At 33.7% G+C, this 18379-nt stretch overlaps 1 protein-coding gene across 1 annotated transcript in view; it reads left to right on the forward strand.

Moving 5' to 3' along the window:
* Positions 1-18379, forward strand: part of LOC127704195 (uncharacterized) — a 112680-nt gene that overhangs the window by 73608 nt on the left and 20693 nt on the right. Inside the window, exons 29-39 of the mRNA XM_052208131.1 lie at positions 392-581; positions 1551-1790; positions 3020-3237; positions 3906-4011; positions 4176-4292; positions 4674-4809; positions 5366-5543; positions 6192-6468; positions 14053-14239; positions 15485-15696; positions 16162-16388. Coding sequence (XP_052064091.1) covers positions 392-581; positions 1551-1790; positions 3020-3237; positions 3906-4011; positions 4176-4292; positions 4674-4809; positions 5366-5543; positions 6192-6468; positions 14053-14239; positions 15485-15696; positions 16162-16388 — 2088 coding nt within the window. The remainder of the gene's footprint in view (positions 1-391; positions 582-1550; positions 1791-3019; positions 3238-3905; positions 4012-4175; positions 4293-4673; positions 4810-5365; positions 5544-6191; positions 6469-14052; positions 14240-15484; positions 15697-16161; positions 16389-18379) is intronic.

Here is an 18379-nt window from a genome sequence, read left to right on the forward strand (position 1 = left end):
TAAGATATTTATAAAAAGTTATAAAGAACTAACCAAAATTTTTTTCTAGTTATTGCCCTTGGATAGATAAGATATGTGCAACGTGGGGGACATTGGAACTTTGTTCTTTAATTTTTTTGTAGTATTGAATACTAATAAGTCAGGATATAAAATTCATATTATTAAAAGGAATTATATAGGTGGCTTCTCTTCAAGAAAAAGTTAAACATTGATTAAAAAGATATCTATTATTAATGAAAATCAGACCAAAATGTATTTGATTTCAACTCCTTATAACTAAATCATCCTAACCATTTCCAATATTCATCTGTTAAAAACTGAATGAAAGTACAGTAACAAACACTTGAAAGCAAACTGAATATGAAGTTTAAGTTTACTTGTCTTCTTTCAGGTAACCTTTGATGTGACCTTGACTGGAGAAATGGACTTTTCGAAATGCAAAAGATTTTCTGTTAGGGGATTTAACAGAGTACAGATGTACTCTTTAGTATCAACAGAAATAAAACAATGTGATGCCTTCAATCCAAAGTTAATTATTCCTAATATTGTTATTGATGCTAAAGGTGCACCTGATTCAGAAGGTAGGTTTACTATTTGAGTAATATTAACTTTATAACTCATTACAATTTGCTGTCATTGACAATATAAGTTTTTACAGCCATTGAATATATAACTTTGTTAGTTTACATGAAGGTATTCAAAACATAATGTGCAACTGGACATTAAGCAACCAACAATCAATCAATCAAAACATAATTGACCCTGAGATTTAATGCTTTTAAAATGGATATTTTCTCAGGTATTTATTTTCCAGATTTCAATGCATGAACTTTTCATAGTGAGATAAATTTGCTCATTGAACAATGAGTACACTCTTAACCATAATATGGTTGTTTTGTACAAACTCGGCAAGCGTTTGATTGGTCAATATTCACAATTCATTTCAGGTAGGCGGTAATGGTAGCATATTTTTTTTTCAATTTCTCCACCCATATGACGAACTTGGATATGTAGGATGTCTACTGTGAAGCTGAGAGGTTTTCACATATCTGGTTAAATTTTAGGGATACAAAATGAAATTAAATTATCTGCTTCTGTAGAATGTTATCATTTTGAAATATTTTGATATCTTTTCTTAATTAAGGTTTTTTTTAAGGTAGCTATTTTTCATATTTTTATGCCCCACCTAGGATAGTAGAGGGGCATTATGTTTTTCGGTCTGAGCGTCCGTCCGTTCGTTCGTCCGTCCATTTGTTCGTCCGTCTGTCCCGCTTCAGGTTTAAGTTTTTGGTCAAGGAAGTTTTTGATGAAGTTGAAGAGTCCAATCAACTTGAAACTTAGTACATATGTTCCCTATGATATGATCTTTCTAATTTTAATTCCAAATTAGAGTTTTGACCCCAATTTCACGGTCCACTGAACATAGAAAATGATAGTGCGAATGGGGCATCCGTGTACTATGGACACATTCTTGTTATACTATGGTTCGATGAAAACATAAAAAATTACTGCTTTTACAATACTTAAGTAACAATTATAATTTGTTTTAGATGGTGTTGGTAATGAAATAGTCCTTGTGAAGAATGCACTGTGGACCATACCTGATGTTGATTATACCCCATATAAGAACATTATATCAGCAGTCTGGCCAACTCTTCGTCACAGAGATTATAAATATGCCATATTGGATGGTCAAAGTGTTGATGTGGCAACATATTATAAGCAAACTGATACCCTTTCATTAGATGAACCCTGTTCACATGCTCATAAGATAAGATGTGGTACAACAGGTTTGTGTAATTAACTTATATAACAATAAATAAAAAGATAAGCAGCTTCATATCTGCATTGGAAAAATACTTATTTAGTGAATTCTAGTGATCCTTTAAAAAACATACAGGGGTTATTCACTGTTTTGTGTGTGTTCAATGATCTCCATAAAAGTAAAGACATTTTTTTTTATAAAATACATAGAGTGAGAGACCCATATTCGCCGCATAATTCGTTCATTTCCACTTACATCCGACCTACATTCGAATATTTGGAACTTTTTATGAAGGTTTCAGAAATTTAACTATATGAAAAAAATGTTTGATAAAGAAACTATCTTCAAAACATTGGTTAATTGTTCTAAAAACAAACGCAAACTCAAGAGGAAATCAAGTTGTTCGTGTACCATGGGGGACACATTTTCGTTGCAGTGTATGATATGACCATCCTCATTATCCTGGTATATTATAAAAACGAATGTTTGCTATTACATGAATTAGCTTGAGGGATCATTCCTATACGATTTTTCTCACAAATATTTACTTTAAGACTGCGCATGATTGCCATATAAATCTTACATAATTGCCAAAAACACCTGCGTATTTCTCAATATGTGCAAATAACCTTGGAAATGGGGTAAAGAGGAATATCAACAGTTGTTACATTACAAAAGCCTTTGCCATCTATTTAGGCAAGTATTGGGTAAAGATACACAAATTTTACAGAAAAAATAGCAAAACGGCGAAAAATGTGTCCAAGGCGAATATGCGCCACCCACTCTAATGCTATAAGTAATTGTTAATTGATATATTTCAAGATAAACATTTTATCTGAAAATGAGATGGGTTCGTTCTGCATGTAATAAAGTATGTATGAAAATAAAAAAAATCTCCTTTAACAGAAAGTTGAAAATTGTTCTTTCAATAAGTCATGCTAGTGCTTATGGAAGAGGTTTGCCAAAACATTACAGAGATTTGATAAGTCTATTGTAAAATTATAACCACTGCATGCACATATACAATATACATAATTACCCCTGGATGTCTAAGTTTATTTTCTTGTCTGGTAGCTACCTCATAGACATATACTCACATCTTCTTAATCATTTATCTGGCTGAAAAACAAGTAAAATAGAATTTTTTTTAATTACACTTATTTGAAGGAATTTATCAGATGAAAAAAAAATCATTTAGAAATAGTTCTGTAATTCCCATGAATTTCATCCTACTCTTCTTTTCTGGTATTGTAGAAAATGAATTTATGAATGAAGTGTTTTCTGCTGGAGATTTAGTACATGGTACTCGTTACATTGTATGTGTCCATGCTGGTTATAAAGAGATTGACCGTGATACATGGACAGAAGTGTTAGCAGCGGTCAGTACATGTAGTGATGGAGTTGTGGTGGATTTGACATCACCATCAGCAGGGGCAGTTTGGATCTCTCATAGTCCTAGTGTTAGATACCAGGTATTATCGGTGTTCCTACCGTCTGTATTACTCTGCTCAGCTCTTCATAAAATTGCAAAATTGGTTTCCGTTCTCTAACTTTAGTTTGCCTCATCCAAATGTTATGAAACTTATATACAATGCTTATTACCACAAAACTCAGATCAAGTTCGAATTTGGGTGGCTACACTTTTACTGTTGAACTGGAGTTATGCCCTTTATAACGTTATATGCAAGCGGGGGCACCATCTGTGTCTCATGGACACACTCTCCATTTATTTGAACTCATTCACTGGGCTTCCTCAACAAAAACCTTCATATTGTGACTTGCAGCTGATATTTTACCATATCAATATGCAGACAACCTGATGATTGGTACATATCATATCATTTCATTGATTTGATTCTGAATGTTATGAATACGGTTCCAGCTTGCGATTGATGCAGGCAATTTTTATTTAAAACAACTTAAAGGGGATTAGAAACTTACAAAAGCAAAAAAATTTGTTTCTTAATTGCATTAAAAATGAAATGTTCATGACTGACAAGTATTTCTTCTTGTAAGATTTTGTTTTAAATGAGTTGCTGCAATAATGTTATGTTCTTAAACATTTCCTGATGGTTTTTATTATTATGTGTTATGCCCCTTACACACTGAGACATTTATCATATCAAAAATTATCTTCCAGAGTTCGATCACAGAGATGTATGTTAACTGGGAGTCCTTTATAGATGTTGATGAATTTGGGACTGGACCAAATCCTACTGGTATAATGGACTACACTGTAGGGATTGGTAAGTTAATACCACTTACTGCCTGCTCATAGTTTTAAATTTATCAACACTCATTGTTAAAGGAAAATATTCTTCAAAGTTTTCTTCGGTTGAATGAAAGGAAATGATTTGATATTTGGTCTGCAGATTGATAATGTTGAGTAATAAATTTGTATGTATTTTAGGTACATCTGAGGGAGCCAATGATGTTGTAGCATGGCAGAGTGTAGGAGTAGTCAATCACAAAGCCTTCCACGGTCTTCGTTTACAGAATGGATTTGTCTATTATGCCACTGTAACAGGTATTGTATATGATGATACTCGGAAATAGTTTAAAGAATTAATTTTGCACTGTAAAGGCTTCGCACAGATGTTCTGATGTAAAAAATTTTGTCTGATTTGTTTATAAATTTATAAATGCCACTTTTGACATCAAAATATGCTTTATTTTATTCGAAATGAAAAGGACAGAGATGGTGATATACAGAAAAAATTGCATATAAGTTTTTTGGTAGAAAATGTGTCAAAACTTGTAATTTTGTAGGAAAAAAATGTTTCAAAGATTTTGTTTTTTTTTCTGAAATCCACATTTCTTTGCTAAATATCAAGAAGACTATTATTTATTTTAAAAGTTACCCGAGAGGATACCTGCTTCAAATATTACATATTATATTTCTTTTCAGCCACTGATTTTGCTGGAAGAAGCACAACTAAGACATCTAATCCAGTTATAGTAGACTATACCCAACCCACTAAGTCTGATGAACCTATATATTTAGCTGGTCGTCACATAACATCAACACAAGAAGTGCACCCATGGTAAGCTTAAGTACTGTGGATTCTTAATTTTCCAAAAAAAAAATTTGTATTTCCATGGTTATTTAATTTCATGATTTTGCCAAAGCCTGCATACAAGCCTTTAGAAAATTTGCACTCCTTTGAACATGTAAACCTTGGGTTAACCTATACCCATGAAATCCACAAAAAATGGTTTCCGAGGAAAAATCTTGAATCCACAATATATGAAATTTTAAAACAAATTAGTACTTCTCTGGTACAAATAAGTCATGTTCATGTCTACAACATACAAATAGCTTCTGTTTAAATATGCACAGTTATAAGTAGACAAATGCCTTCTATGTATTGAACATGTACAAAAAGCTATGTTATCTCTGAAACAATATCTTCAGTTAGCATATCAATAGAAAGAAAAAAAATGAAAATTCAAAATATGTTTTTTTCTCCCATTTTTCCTTTTAATTTTGTTTTCCTAAAATGGATAGGGATCAAAAACGTAAGTGTCATTCTTGACAATAGATTTATTCTCATTTCCTTGTAGGTTTATTTATAATCTATACATTTATTAACATTACAGTTGGACGTCAGTATTTGAAGATATAGAGAGTGGTATAAATCACTATGAATGGTACATTGGATCTCAGCCTGGGTATTATGACATCATGTCCAGAGCTACTGTCACAGGAGAAGAATGTGGACAGTCAAATACACCATTAGAATTACTGGATGGTCATTCATATTATATTACTGTAGAGGTATTTACATGATCATTTGGTTTCTCAGAACAATAGTAATGAATAATTCTAAATGCATGTTTTATAGTGTTAGAATGAAAAAAAATAAAAACAATGGTATCTTGAAAATTATTTTTTTAAAAGACATATTTTTCAATGTCGAAGAGTACATGAAGCAAATTAAGATAAATGGAGAAAGTATTTATTTTTTTTAAAAGGTCATGTTTTGCTATGAACCAAAACCATGAGCAAGATTTCTTGAATTTATTTAAATTCGATTTTATACCTTATTTAGTTTCCCATCATTGGATTAAGAATAATGGTATGGCATTTTAAAAGTTGCCTCATTGGGAACTTCATTCACAAATGAGGTTTGAAGAATGTCTGCGTGGTCAAGGTTAATAACATTGTTTTCAAATAATCACAGTCCGACTCAGTACTTTTGAATAATTTGAAGGATATAAATGATGATTGATATTATTGTGGCTAGCCATAAATTTTGACTATGGGTTGCGAATAATGTTAGACTGAATATCTGCATGGTCACGGTCATTCTTCATATTTTATGATGAATACAAGGGGCAGGGGTATCATTTTGTGAACTGTGTTAGCAGTTTCTCAGATGTATGTTCTTAAGATAGTATTATTTAAAATTCTAATCATTTGCAGGCTTTCAACAATGCTGGATTATCATCTGTTGCTACATCCTGGGCATTTGTTGTTGACACAACACCCCCTATCGGTGGACATGTTTATGATGGACAGAGAAGTCAAATGACTGGTGATCTAAAGGATATAGACTATCAAACAGAGACAAAAATGCTGTATGCCTATTGGCAAGGTTTCCATGATTCTCATTCCTATATACAGGAATATTATGTCAGTGTTGGGACTTGTGAACTGTGTGACGATGTACTCAGTCGACAAGCACTGGGTATTGTACAAGGTAATGTTGCTTATTGTGGATTCATTTAATTTCATGGCTATCAATTTTCGTGGGGTAAGGAAAATAGTATTTTTGTGGATATTTGATTTGGTGGTTTTGCCAAGTCTGCATATGAGTCTATAGAAAATTTTTACTTTGTTGAACATTTAAATTGGATTTTTACCTTTAATTACTAAATCCACGAAAATTGATATCCAACGAATAATAATAACTTCATAGTATATAACTTATGCAAAGAAATTTCTTTGTAATACTAGATGTTCACAAGTATTGCAAAATGTGTAAAAGAATTTACTGTGACTTGACTGTAAGTGTTGCTCTCCATCTATTGCAACTTATTCAAAAATCTGACCAAATTGCAATTTGTTTTATAAAACTAAACTGTTCAACTGGTCAAAAATTTGAACAAACTGCTGTAGAAAACCACAGTCTAAGTCATGAAAGTGCAAGGTGATAAAAAATAAAGCATACTTACAATACTATAAGACTTTAATTCCACTTCCATGTTATTATGAAAAATCAGTCTAACAGTTTGTATAGAAATTTTATTGTTATTGTCATGCGAAAGGTGATAGGTAGTAATTTTACCCCCGCTTTAAAAAAGTGGGGTATACTGTTTTACCTCTGTCTGTCCGTCCAATGAATATTTTTCATTGCATTTTTTCTGAGGAACTACATCATAAGGATTTCTGAAATTTGGTTTCATGGTTTATAAAAGTCAGCTATACCGTGTGATGCGTTTTCAGATTCATCACTCAACAACTTCCTGTTTACCGAACACTTACATAATTTTACACTATTAAAATTATCCAGTTGCGGCAGGGGTATCATCAGTTAGCAGTAGCTCGCAGTTTCACTTGTTTTGAATTGCTATAAAAATGTCCAAACTAAGCTTTCATACAATTTTACTTTTGAAATGTCTTCTATATTCATAAGAATCAGACATTATTTGAATTTCAACATCTTATAATCAGTAAAATATGTGTGAAATTACAATACGTTGTTAGGAAGTTTCCATGGGAGATAATCAACTATTCTTTCAAAAAGTCTTCCATATTCAAAAGAATAATGTTTTAGGTTATCTCCCATGAAAACTTATTAACAATGTATTGTAATTTCACATACATTTTTATATACCCTGAGAAAACATTGTCAGCTGAGGCGAAGCCAAGGTTGACAATGTGTTTTCGAGAGGTGACAATCTACTCTATCACCCTCTCAGATATGTGTTATTTAATTTATTATACTGAAACTACAACTACTCAATCGGCGTCTTTAATCTTTTTGTATTTTCTCTTGTAAACAAAATAAACAATTTTTTCAACTTAAATAATGCAATGATTGATTGGAAATTACTCTCTCGGCTAAAAAGCACAGTAAAAAATTGTAACTGTACAAAGAAATAAGACGAAAACGTAAAATGTTATTATAATAATAAAAGACCATAACATACAAATAAATTGATCTAAGACCAGAATATCTATCCCCTACCCATATTCATCCAGATTTATCTTGGCCTTACCAAGCTAAGCAAGAGTTATGTCCCTTGGTTTGTCAAACTTTCGGTTTTCGGTTGAGTTGAAATACGGGTATCTCAGAATATTTTTCTGGTCCAGCTGACTTCGAGATAATGAGAGTCGACTGTATAGCTAAGTTATATAATCCTGGTGCTTCATATTTGAGTTTCCAAAATTAAAATTTTCTAGATTTAAAATATGAACAATTTGAGAAACCCAGTCCTGAATAGATATATAACAGTAAGAAGATGGTATGGTTGCCAATGAGACAACTCTCCACCTAAGGTCAAATGACGTAGATTAAAGCAACTATAAGTGACCGTTCAGCTTTCAACAATAAGCAAAATGAATACTGTATAGTAAGCTATAAAAGGCCATGAAATGATGAAAGGCAAAACAATACAAACAAAAAACCAACAGCCTGAATATATTATGATGTAGAGTATAATGTAAATACATGTAGTAGATATTTTTTTCATTTCAATTGTAAGTTTTGTTAAAATTCTTTGTATTTATGCCCAGCGCACGTTCATTATGATGTAAACTTTAAAGATTTTATGCCAAATTACTGTTTCGATTTCATGATGCACTGAACAGGGAAAATGATAGTGTAATGGTCATGGTGTCCTATGGACACATATTCTTGTTTAAATATATGCTGCAGCAGAAAATGATGTTGTAATCCCCATTATGATGATGGTTATCCAAGTGTGTTTTGTAAACTATTGTTTGTCCTCTGGTCCTTTTTCATATTTTGCCATGGCATCAGTTTGTCATAGTTTTATTAGTTTGTATATCCCTTTGGTATGTTTGTCCTCTGGTCCTTTTTCGTATTTTGCCATGGCATCAGTTTTTCATAGTCTTATTAGTTTGTATATCCCTTTGGTATGTTTGTCCTCTGGTCCTTTTTCGTATTTTGCCATGGCATCAGTTTGTCATAGTTTTATTAGTTTGTATATCCCTTTGGTATGTTTGTCCTCTGGTCCTTTTTGGTATTTTGCCATGGCATCAGTTTGTCATAGTTTTATTAGTTTGTATATCCCTTTGGTATGTTTGTCCTCTGGTCCTTTTTCATATTTTGCCATGGCATCAGTTTGTCATAGTTTTATTAGTTTGTATATCCCTTTGGTATGTTTGTCCTCTGGTCCTTTTTCATATTTTGCCATGGCATCAGTTTGTCATAGTTTTATTAGTTTGTATATCCCTTTGGTATGTTTGTCCTCTGGTCCTTTTTCGTATTTTGCCATGGCATCAGTTTGTCATAGTTTTATTAGTTTGTATATCCCTTTGGTATGTTTGTCCTCTGGTCCTTTTTGGTATTTTGCCATGGCATCAGTTTGTCATAGTTTTATTAGTTTGTATAACCCTTTGGTATGCTTGTCCTCTGGTCCTTTTTCGTATTTTGCCATGGCATCAGTTTGTCATAGTTTTATTAGTTTGTATATCCCTTTGGTATGCTTGTCCTCTGGTCCTTTTTCGTATTTTGCCATGGCATCAGTTTGTCATAGTTTTATTAGTTTGTATATCCCTTTGGTATGCTTGTCCTCTGATCCTTTTTCGTATTTTGCCATGGCATCAGTTTGTCATTGTTTTATTAGTTTGTATATCCCTTTGGCTTGTCCTCTGATCCTTTTTCGTATTTTGCCATGGCATCAGTTTGTCATTGTTTTATTAGTTTGTATATCCCTTTGGTATGTTTGTCCTCTGGTCCTTTTTCGTATTTTGCCATGGCATCAGTTTGTCATAGTTTTATTAGTTTGTATATCCCTTTGGTATGTTTGTCCTCTGGTCCTTTTTCATATTTTGCCATGGCATCAGTTTGTCATAGTTTTATTAGTTTGTATATCCCTTTGGTATGTTTGTCCTCTGGTCCTTTTTGGTATTTTGCCATGGCATCAGTTTGTCATAGTTTTATTAGTTTGTATATCCCTTTGGTATGTTTGTCCTCTGGTCCTTTTTCGTATTTTGCCATGGCATCAGTTTGTCTTAGTTTTATTAGTTTGTTTAACCCTTTGGTATGTTTGTCCTCTGGTCCTTTTTTGTATTTTGCCATGGCATCAGTTTGTCATAGTTTTATTAGTTTGTATATCCCTTTGGTAAGCTTGTCCTCTGGTCCTTTTTCGTATTTTGCCATGGCATCAGTTTGTCATAGTTTTATTAGTTTGTATATCCCTTTGGTATGCTTGTCCTCTGGTCCTTTTTCGTATTTTGCCATGGCATCAGTTTGTCATTGTTTTATTAGTTTGTATATCCCTTTGGTATGCTTGTCCTCTGGTCCTTTTTCGTATTTTGCCATGGCATCAGTTTGTCATAGTTTTATTAGTTTGTATATCCCTTTGGTATGCTTGTCCTCTGGTCCTTTTTCGTATTTTGCCATGGCATCAGTTTGTCATTGTTTTATTAGTTTGTATATCCCTTTGGTATGTTTGTCCTCTGGTCCTTTTTGGTATTTTGCCATGGCATCAGTTTGTCATAGTTTTATTAGTTTGCATATCCCTTTGGTATGTTTGTCCTCTGGTCCTTTTTTGTATTTTGCCATGGTATCAGTTTGTCAAAGTTTTAGTAGTTTGTATATCCCTTTGGTATGTTTGTCCTCTGGTCCTTTTTCGTATTTTGCCATGGCATCAGTTTGTCATAGTTTTAGTAGTTTGTATATTCCTTTGGTATGTTTGTCCTCTGGTCCTTTTTGGTATTTTGCCATGGCATCAATTTGTCATAGTTTTAGTAGTTTGTATATCCCTTTGGTGTGTTTGTCCTCTGGTCCTTTTTGGTATTTTACCATGGCATCAGTTTGTTATAGTTTTATTAGTTTGTATATCCCTTTGGTGTGTTTGTCCTCTGGTCCTTTTTGGCATTTTGCCATGGCATCAGTTTGTCATAGTTTTATTAGTTTGTATATCCCTTTGGTATGTTTGTCCTCTGGTCCTTTTTGGTATTTTGCCATGGCATCAGTTTGTCATAGTTTTATTAGTTTGTATATCCCTTTGGTATGTTTGTCCTCTGGTCCTTTTTCGTATTTTGCCATGGCATCAGTTTGTCATAGTTTTATTAGTTTGTTTAACCCTTTGGTATGTTTGTCCTCTGGTCCTTTTTTGTATTTTGCCATGGCATCAGTTTGTCATAGTTTTATTAGTTTGTATATCCCTTTGGTAAGCTTGTCCTCTGGTCCTTTTTCGTATTTTGCCATGGCATCAGTTTGTCATAGTTTTATAAGTTTGTATATCCCTTTGGTATGCTTGTCCTCTGGTCCTTTTTTGTATTTTGCCATGGCATCAGTTTGTCATTGTTTTATTAGTTTGTATATCCCTTTGGTATGCTTGTCCTCTGGTCCTTTTTCGTATTTTGCCATGGCATCAGTTTGTCATTGTTTTATTAGTTTGTATATCCCTTTGGTATGCTTGTCCTCTGGTCCTTTTTCGTATTTTGCCATGGCATCAGTTTGTCATAGTTTTATTAGTTTGTATATCCCTTTGGTATGCTTGTCCTCTGGTCCTTTTTCGTATTTTGCCATGGCATCAGTTTGTCATTGTTTTATTAGTTTGTATATCCCTTTGGTATGTTTGTCCTCTGGTCCTTTTTTGTATTTTGCCATGGCATCAGTTTGTCATAGTTTTATTGGTTTGCATATCCCTTTGGTATGTTTGTCCTCTGGTCTTTTTTTGTATTTTGCCATGGCATCAGTTTGTCAAAGTTTTATTAGTTTGTATATCCCTTTGGTATGTTTGTCCTCTGGTCCTTTTTTGTATTTTGCCATGGCATCAGTTTGTCATAGTTTTAGTAGTTTGTATATCCCTTTGGTATGTTTGTCCTCTGGTCCTTTTTGGTATTTTGCCATGGCATCAATTTGTCATAGTTTTAGTAGTTTGTATATCCCTTTGGTATGTTTGTCCTCTGGTCCTTTTTGGTATTTTACCATGGCATCAGTTTGTTATAGTTTTATTAGTTTGTATATCCCTTTGGTGTGTTTGTCCTCTGGTCCTTTTTGGCATTTTGCCATGGCATCAGTTTGTCATAGTTTTATTAGTTTGTATATCCCTTTGGTATGTTTGTCCTCTGGTCCTTTTTCGTATTTTGCCATGGCATCAGTTTGTCATAGTTTTATTAGTTTGTATATCCCTTTGGTATGTTTGTCCTCTGGTCCTTTTTCGTATTTTGCCATGGCATCAGTTTGTCATAGTTTTATTAGTTTGTATAACCCTTTGGTATGTTTGTCCTCTGGTCCTTTTTCGTATTTTGCCATGGCATCAGTTTGTCATAGTTATATTAGTTTGTATATCCCTTTGGTATGCTTGTCCTCTGGTCCTTTTTTGTATTTTGCCATGGCATCAGTTTGTCATAGTTTTATTAGTTTGTATATCCCTTTGGTATGCTTGTCCTCTGGTCCTTTTTCGTATTTTGCCATGGCATCAGTTTGTCATTGTTTTATTAGTTTGTATATCCCTTTGGTATGCTTGTCCTCTGGTCCTTTTTCGTATTTTGCCATGGCATCAGTTTGTCATTGTTTTATTAGTTTGTATATCCCTTTGGTATGCTTGTCCTCTGGTCCTTTTTCGTATTTTGCCATGGCATCAGTTTGTCATAGTTTTATTAGTTTGTATATCCCTTTGGTATGCTTGTCCTCTGGTCCTTTTTCGTATTTTGCCATGGCATCAGTTTGTCATTGTTTCATTAGTTTGTATATCCCTTTGGTATGCTTGTCCTCTGGTCCTTTTTCATATTTTTCCATGGCATCAGTTTGTCATAGTTTTATTAGTTTGTATATCCCTTTGGTATGTTTGTCCTCTGGTCCTTTTTCGTATTTTTCCATGGCATCAGTTTGTCATAGTTTTATTAGTTTGTATAACCCTTTGGTATGTTTGTCCTCTGGTCCTTTTTTGTATTTTGCCATGGCATCAGTTTGTCATAGTTTTATTAGTTTGTATATCCCTTTGGTATGCTTGTCCTCTGGTCCTTTTTTGTATTTTGCCATGGCATCAGTTTGTCATAGTTTTATTAGTTTGTATATCCCTTTGGTATGCTTGTCCTCTGGTCCTTTTTCGTATTTTGCCATGGCATCAGTTTGTCATAGTTTTATTAGTTTGTATATCCCTTTGGTATGTTTGTCCTCTGGTCCTTTTTGGTATTTTGCCATGGCATCAGTTTGTCAAAGTTTTATTGGTTTGTATATCCCTTTGGTATGTTTGTCCTCTGGTCCTTTTTGGTATTTTGCCATGGCATCAGTTTGTCATAGTTTTATTAGTTTGTATGTCCCTTTGGTATGTTTGTCCTCTGGTCCTTTTTGGTATTTTGCCATGGCATCAATTTGTCATAGTTTTAGTAGTTTGTATATCCCTTTGGTATGTTTGTCCTCTGGTCCTTTTTGGTATTTTGCTATGGCATCAGTTTGTTATAGTTTTATTAGTTTGTATATCCCTTTGGTGTGTTTGTCCTCTGGTCCTTTTTGGTATTTTGCCATGGCATCAGTTTGTCATAGTTTTATTAGTTTGTATATCCCTTTGGTATGTTTGTCCTCTGGTCCTTTTTCGTATTTTGCCATGGCATCAGTTTGTCATAGTTTTATTAGTTTGTATATCCCTTTGGTATGTTTGTCCTCTGGTCCTTTTTCGTATTTTGCCATGGCATCAGTTTGTCATAGTTTTATTAGTTTGTATATTCCTTTGGTATGTTTGTCCTCTGGTCCTTTTTTGTATTTTGTCATGGCATCAGTTTGTCATACTCTGGTCCTTTTTGGTATTTTGCCATGGCATCAGTTTGTCATAGTTTTATTAGTTTGTATATCCCTTTGGTATGTTTGTCCTCTGGTCCTTTTTTGTATTTTGTCATGGCATCAGTTTGTCATAGTTTTATTAGTTTGTATATCCCTTTTGTATCTTCCTCCTCTCATTTGCTGTTTCTTTTGACATAAGTTAGATTTCTATATGATTACAATGACATCATACACAAAAAGAAAACTTCAGCTAAACAGGCTATATTTCAGGGTTTAAAATCATCATGTCTCCAACCCATAGTTTATTCCAGGCATCCACAACAGCATCTTATCTATAACAGCATTACATTTATTTTACAGATTTTGAGCTTACTAATGTACACCTTGGTATTGGTATAAAATACTATGTCAGTATTACAGCCTGTAATACTGCAGAACTGTGTACGTCTATGTCATCTGATGGTGTGATTATAGATAATAGTCCACCAAAAGCTGGATCTGTGCAGGACGGAACAGGATACCTTGATATACAATATCAGTCTTTAAGGTGAGTAACAACTGTCAACCTAAAGCTTGATCTGTACAGGACGGAACAGGATACCATGATATACAATATCAGTCTTTAAGGTGAGTAACAACTGGATCTGTACAGGAAGGAAACAGGATACCATGATATACAATATCAGTCTTTAAGGTGAGTAACAACTGGATCTGTACAGGAAGGAACAGGATACCATGATATACAATATCAGTCTTTAAGGTGAGTAACAACTGGATCTGTACAGGAAGGAACAGGATACCATGATATACAATATCAGTCTTTAAGGTGAGTAACAACTGGATCTGTACAGGAAGGAACAGGATACCATGATATACAATATCAGTCTTTAAGGTGAGTAACAACTGTCAACCTAAAGCTTGATCTGTACAGGACGGAAAAGAATACCATGAATTATAGAATCTCATTCTATAAAGTAAATACAACTGGATCTGAACTGGACAGAACAGGATACCATGATATACAATCTAAAGCTGGTTTTGTACACAGGGTCCAGAAACTTTTTCACATGATTTTGGTCATTTGCTTAGGACTTGAAAGTCAGAATCATTTTTTTTTTCAGGCTGTAAAATTCATACCAGATATCATGACATAAACACACCTGTATCAACTGATTTGCTGCGTTAAATTTTGTACCTGTTGTTGTTCCAAGGCTTACAATATATATTATAGAACTTATCTTTTAAGACAGAAAAGAATAGTACATCATGCTATACAAAATAAACATCTTCGTGTAAGACTGTTTGTTTAAACATATTATATTTGCAAAAATGAGCAAAAGGGATTGGACACAAGTTAAAACAACATTAGTGACGTCCTCTCCCTAATCCGTAAGAGTGTTATGGTGTAGTAGTTAATTCCATTAGTGAAGTCCTCTCCCTAATCCTTAAGAGTGTTATGGTGTAGTAATTAATTCCATTAGTGACGTCCTCTCCCTAATCCGTAAGAGTGTTATGGTGTAGTAGTTAATTTACTTGACTTATTTGAGGATCTTTAGATCCTTTTTTAATCAATTGACTTTGCATGAAGACATAAGTTTATCAGCTTTGATATTAGACTGTTAAGTAAATCAGAATCATTATTGTCTTACCCCTCCCAGAGGTGTCAAACAAAATGACCACATCACTCAGCAGTACTTTTTGAAACTAAAGTCTCCACTAACTGGAAAGTACCTATTTTCATTGCATTTAGTGTTTCTTTACGAAATTATGAAATATTTATCTTATGATTCAGGTCTTACATATCAGCCAAATGGTATGGATTCCAAGACCCACAATCTGGTATAGAAAAGTATGTATGGAGGGCAGGTACAACAAACAGTGGAGATGATGTAATGGCACCAGTGGAGCTCCATATAACACAGGTTGCTGCTGTTCCAAATTTGTCCCCATTATTACCAGTTGGGAAGACTATTTATATTACAGTTAGAGCTTACAACAGAGCAGGTAAGAATTATAAGAAGAATTTGACACTTCTTACACAAGATATTTCCATTAAAATAACTGTTAAGCCCAACAAAGTTTTAGAATTATTCAACACAGTTGTCAACAAAAGCTGTTTTTTTATGAAAATTTTGTTCTTATTATTCATACACATGATTATTTTAAAGTGTTGAATCTGCACAGTATGTATGATGTGTGTAATATATATAAATGTCACAATACGAAATATTAATTAAGGGGCTGACATGCTTTTGGGATGTATGATATAGGGGTGAAAAAGTGAAGATGTGAGATATAGGGGGTAAAAAAAGTGGGTATGTGGGATGAATTGGGGTAAAAATTGGCATCTGGAAAAAAGAAGTAATAGAATTGGGAATTGTGCAGAAATACAAAAAAAAAAGTCGGGATTTTGGAAGTGCAACCCTCTTCATTTGTATCATGTGTATACCTATCTGCCAATACTTCCAGGTTTGTGGTCTGAAGCTAGTTCCAACGGTTTCAAGGTAGATGATACAGCTCCTGTAATTACTGGTCCTACATTTCCTGAGAACTTTGGTGTAAATGGACTGACCCAGATATATAGGACGACCATGAAAGTGGAATGGACTGCTGAAGATACCGTATCACATATAGAAAGACAGTATCTGTCAGTCAAGTCTCATATTGGTGGACAGTTTCAATTGTCCTCTGTTCATGTGAGTTAATATGAGTGAAGACTTTCCCATTATGTTTATGTTGCAATTTGAGGATAATATTTATAATGTTTACCAAACTTGATGTAATTAAAATTTATTTTATGGACATTGATTACTGTCATTTTGTGATGAATTATTTATCATATACCTGTGCTTTATTGTAGAATGTCAAAGTCTTTATGTGGCTATATTACAAATTGATGATTACTCTGTTAATGAAATAATTTTTCTCTGATCAAACACAATTTTCAGGGGTCATAGCTGAAATTTGAAGCAAGAATACACTTTGATTGATATAGTCTACGTAGAGAGTAGATTCTAGTGAACACATTAACCACCTTTTTGTCTCGCCTTGACGGAGTCAAAAAGCGAAACTTAGGTATGCTGTTTCCAGCGGTGGCGTCATTAATGTATTAGTTTGTGATTAGGTCTAGTTTATAGTGAACCACTAGTGGTAGGTCAATGATATTTGGTATGCTGTTGTATTAGCATTGCCACATCTCATTACATGGAGATTATTTGGCCCCGCCCCCTTAGTGATGATCTATTGACTTTGAAACTTTGCTTAGTTTCCATCTATTAGTTTGTGATTAGGTCAGTTTATGGGGAACCATTAGTGGTGAGTTAATGATATTTGGTATGCAGTTGTATAGGCATTGGCATATCTCATTTCCATGGAGTTTATTTGGCCCTGTCCCCTCAGTCATGGTCTATTGACTTTGAAACTTTTGCATAGTTTTCATGTATCAGTTTGTGATTAGGTCAGTTTATACGGAACTACTAGTGGTAGGTCAATGATATTTGGTATGCAGTTGTATAAGCATTGGCATATCTCATTTCCTTGGAGATTATTTGGCTAGGCCCCCTCAATCATGGTCTATTGATTTTGAAACTTTTGCTTAGTTTACATGTATTAGTTTGTGATTAGGTCAGTTCAAGGAGAACCATTAGTGGTAGGCCAATATTAATTGGTATGCAGTTGTATAAGCATTAACACATCTCATTTCCATGGAGAACATTTGGCCCCGCCCCCTCAGTCATGGTCTATTGACTTTGAAACTTTTGCTTAGTTTACATATATTAGTTTGTGATTAGATCAGTTTCAGGTGAACTGCTAATGTTAAGTCAATGATATTTGATATGCAAATTTATTGGCATTTGCAAGTCTTGTTTCCATTGAGATTATTTAGCCCCACCCCCTCATCATGGTTCGTTGACTTTGAAACTTTTACATAGTTTACAAGTAAATGTTTGTGTTTAGGTTTGTTTAAAGGGAATGACTTATGATAAGTCAATGATATTTGGTATGCAGATGTATTAGCATTGGCACATCTCATTTCTATGGAGATTGTTTAGGCCTGTACCTTCAGTCATGGTTCATTGACTTTGAAAATTTGCATAACTTTCATGTTAAAAGTATTGCTATTTTAATTTCAACATTTGCATTATCAAAATTACAAAAAGGCGAGACATATCTCTGTGTTAACAGTTTATTTATTTTTTTTAGGTCAGAGTGAAATTGTTTTGGATATAGCAGTCCACATGAGTCCATTTCACTCAAACAGACTTTTCAGATTTTCCCCAATTTTTGGCTTTAAATAAACCTGTGCCTGAAGCAGTCGTCCTCAAAGCATATTTTATGAGTTTCATATCAAACGGTTTACCTCTAAATGTATTGACAGTAATTTGAGCTTTAAATACAGATTTGATTAGAGGCCACAATAGTATGGCCCCTGCATAGTAAGGCTTTTGCCATTTTCATCATATTGATTCATAATAACATCTTTTATATATTATGTATATTATATGTTTGTAGGTGAATGGGACAGTAAGGAACTATATATTTACTAATCTGAGACTACATGATGGTGTTACGTATTATGTATATTATATATTTGCAGGTGAATGGGATAGTAAGGAACTATATATTTACTAATCTGAGACTACATGATGGTGTTACGTATTATGTATATTATATATTTGCAGGTGAA

This window comes from Mytilus californianus, unplaced genomic scaffold (genome assembly GCF_021869535.1).
Source record: "Mytilus californianus isolate M0D057914Y unplaced genomic scaffold, xbMytCali1.0.p SCAF_6, whole genome shotgun sequence".
NCBI lineage: Eukaryota > Metazoa > Mollusca > Bivalvia > Mytilida > Mytilidae > Mytilus > Mytilus californianus.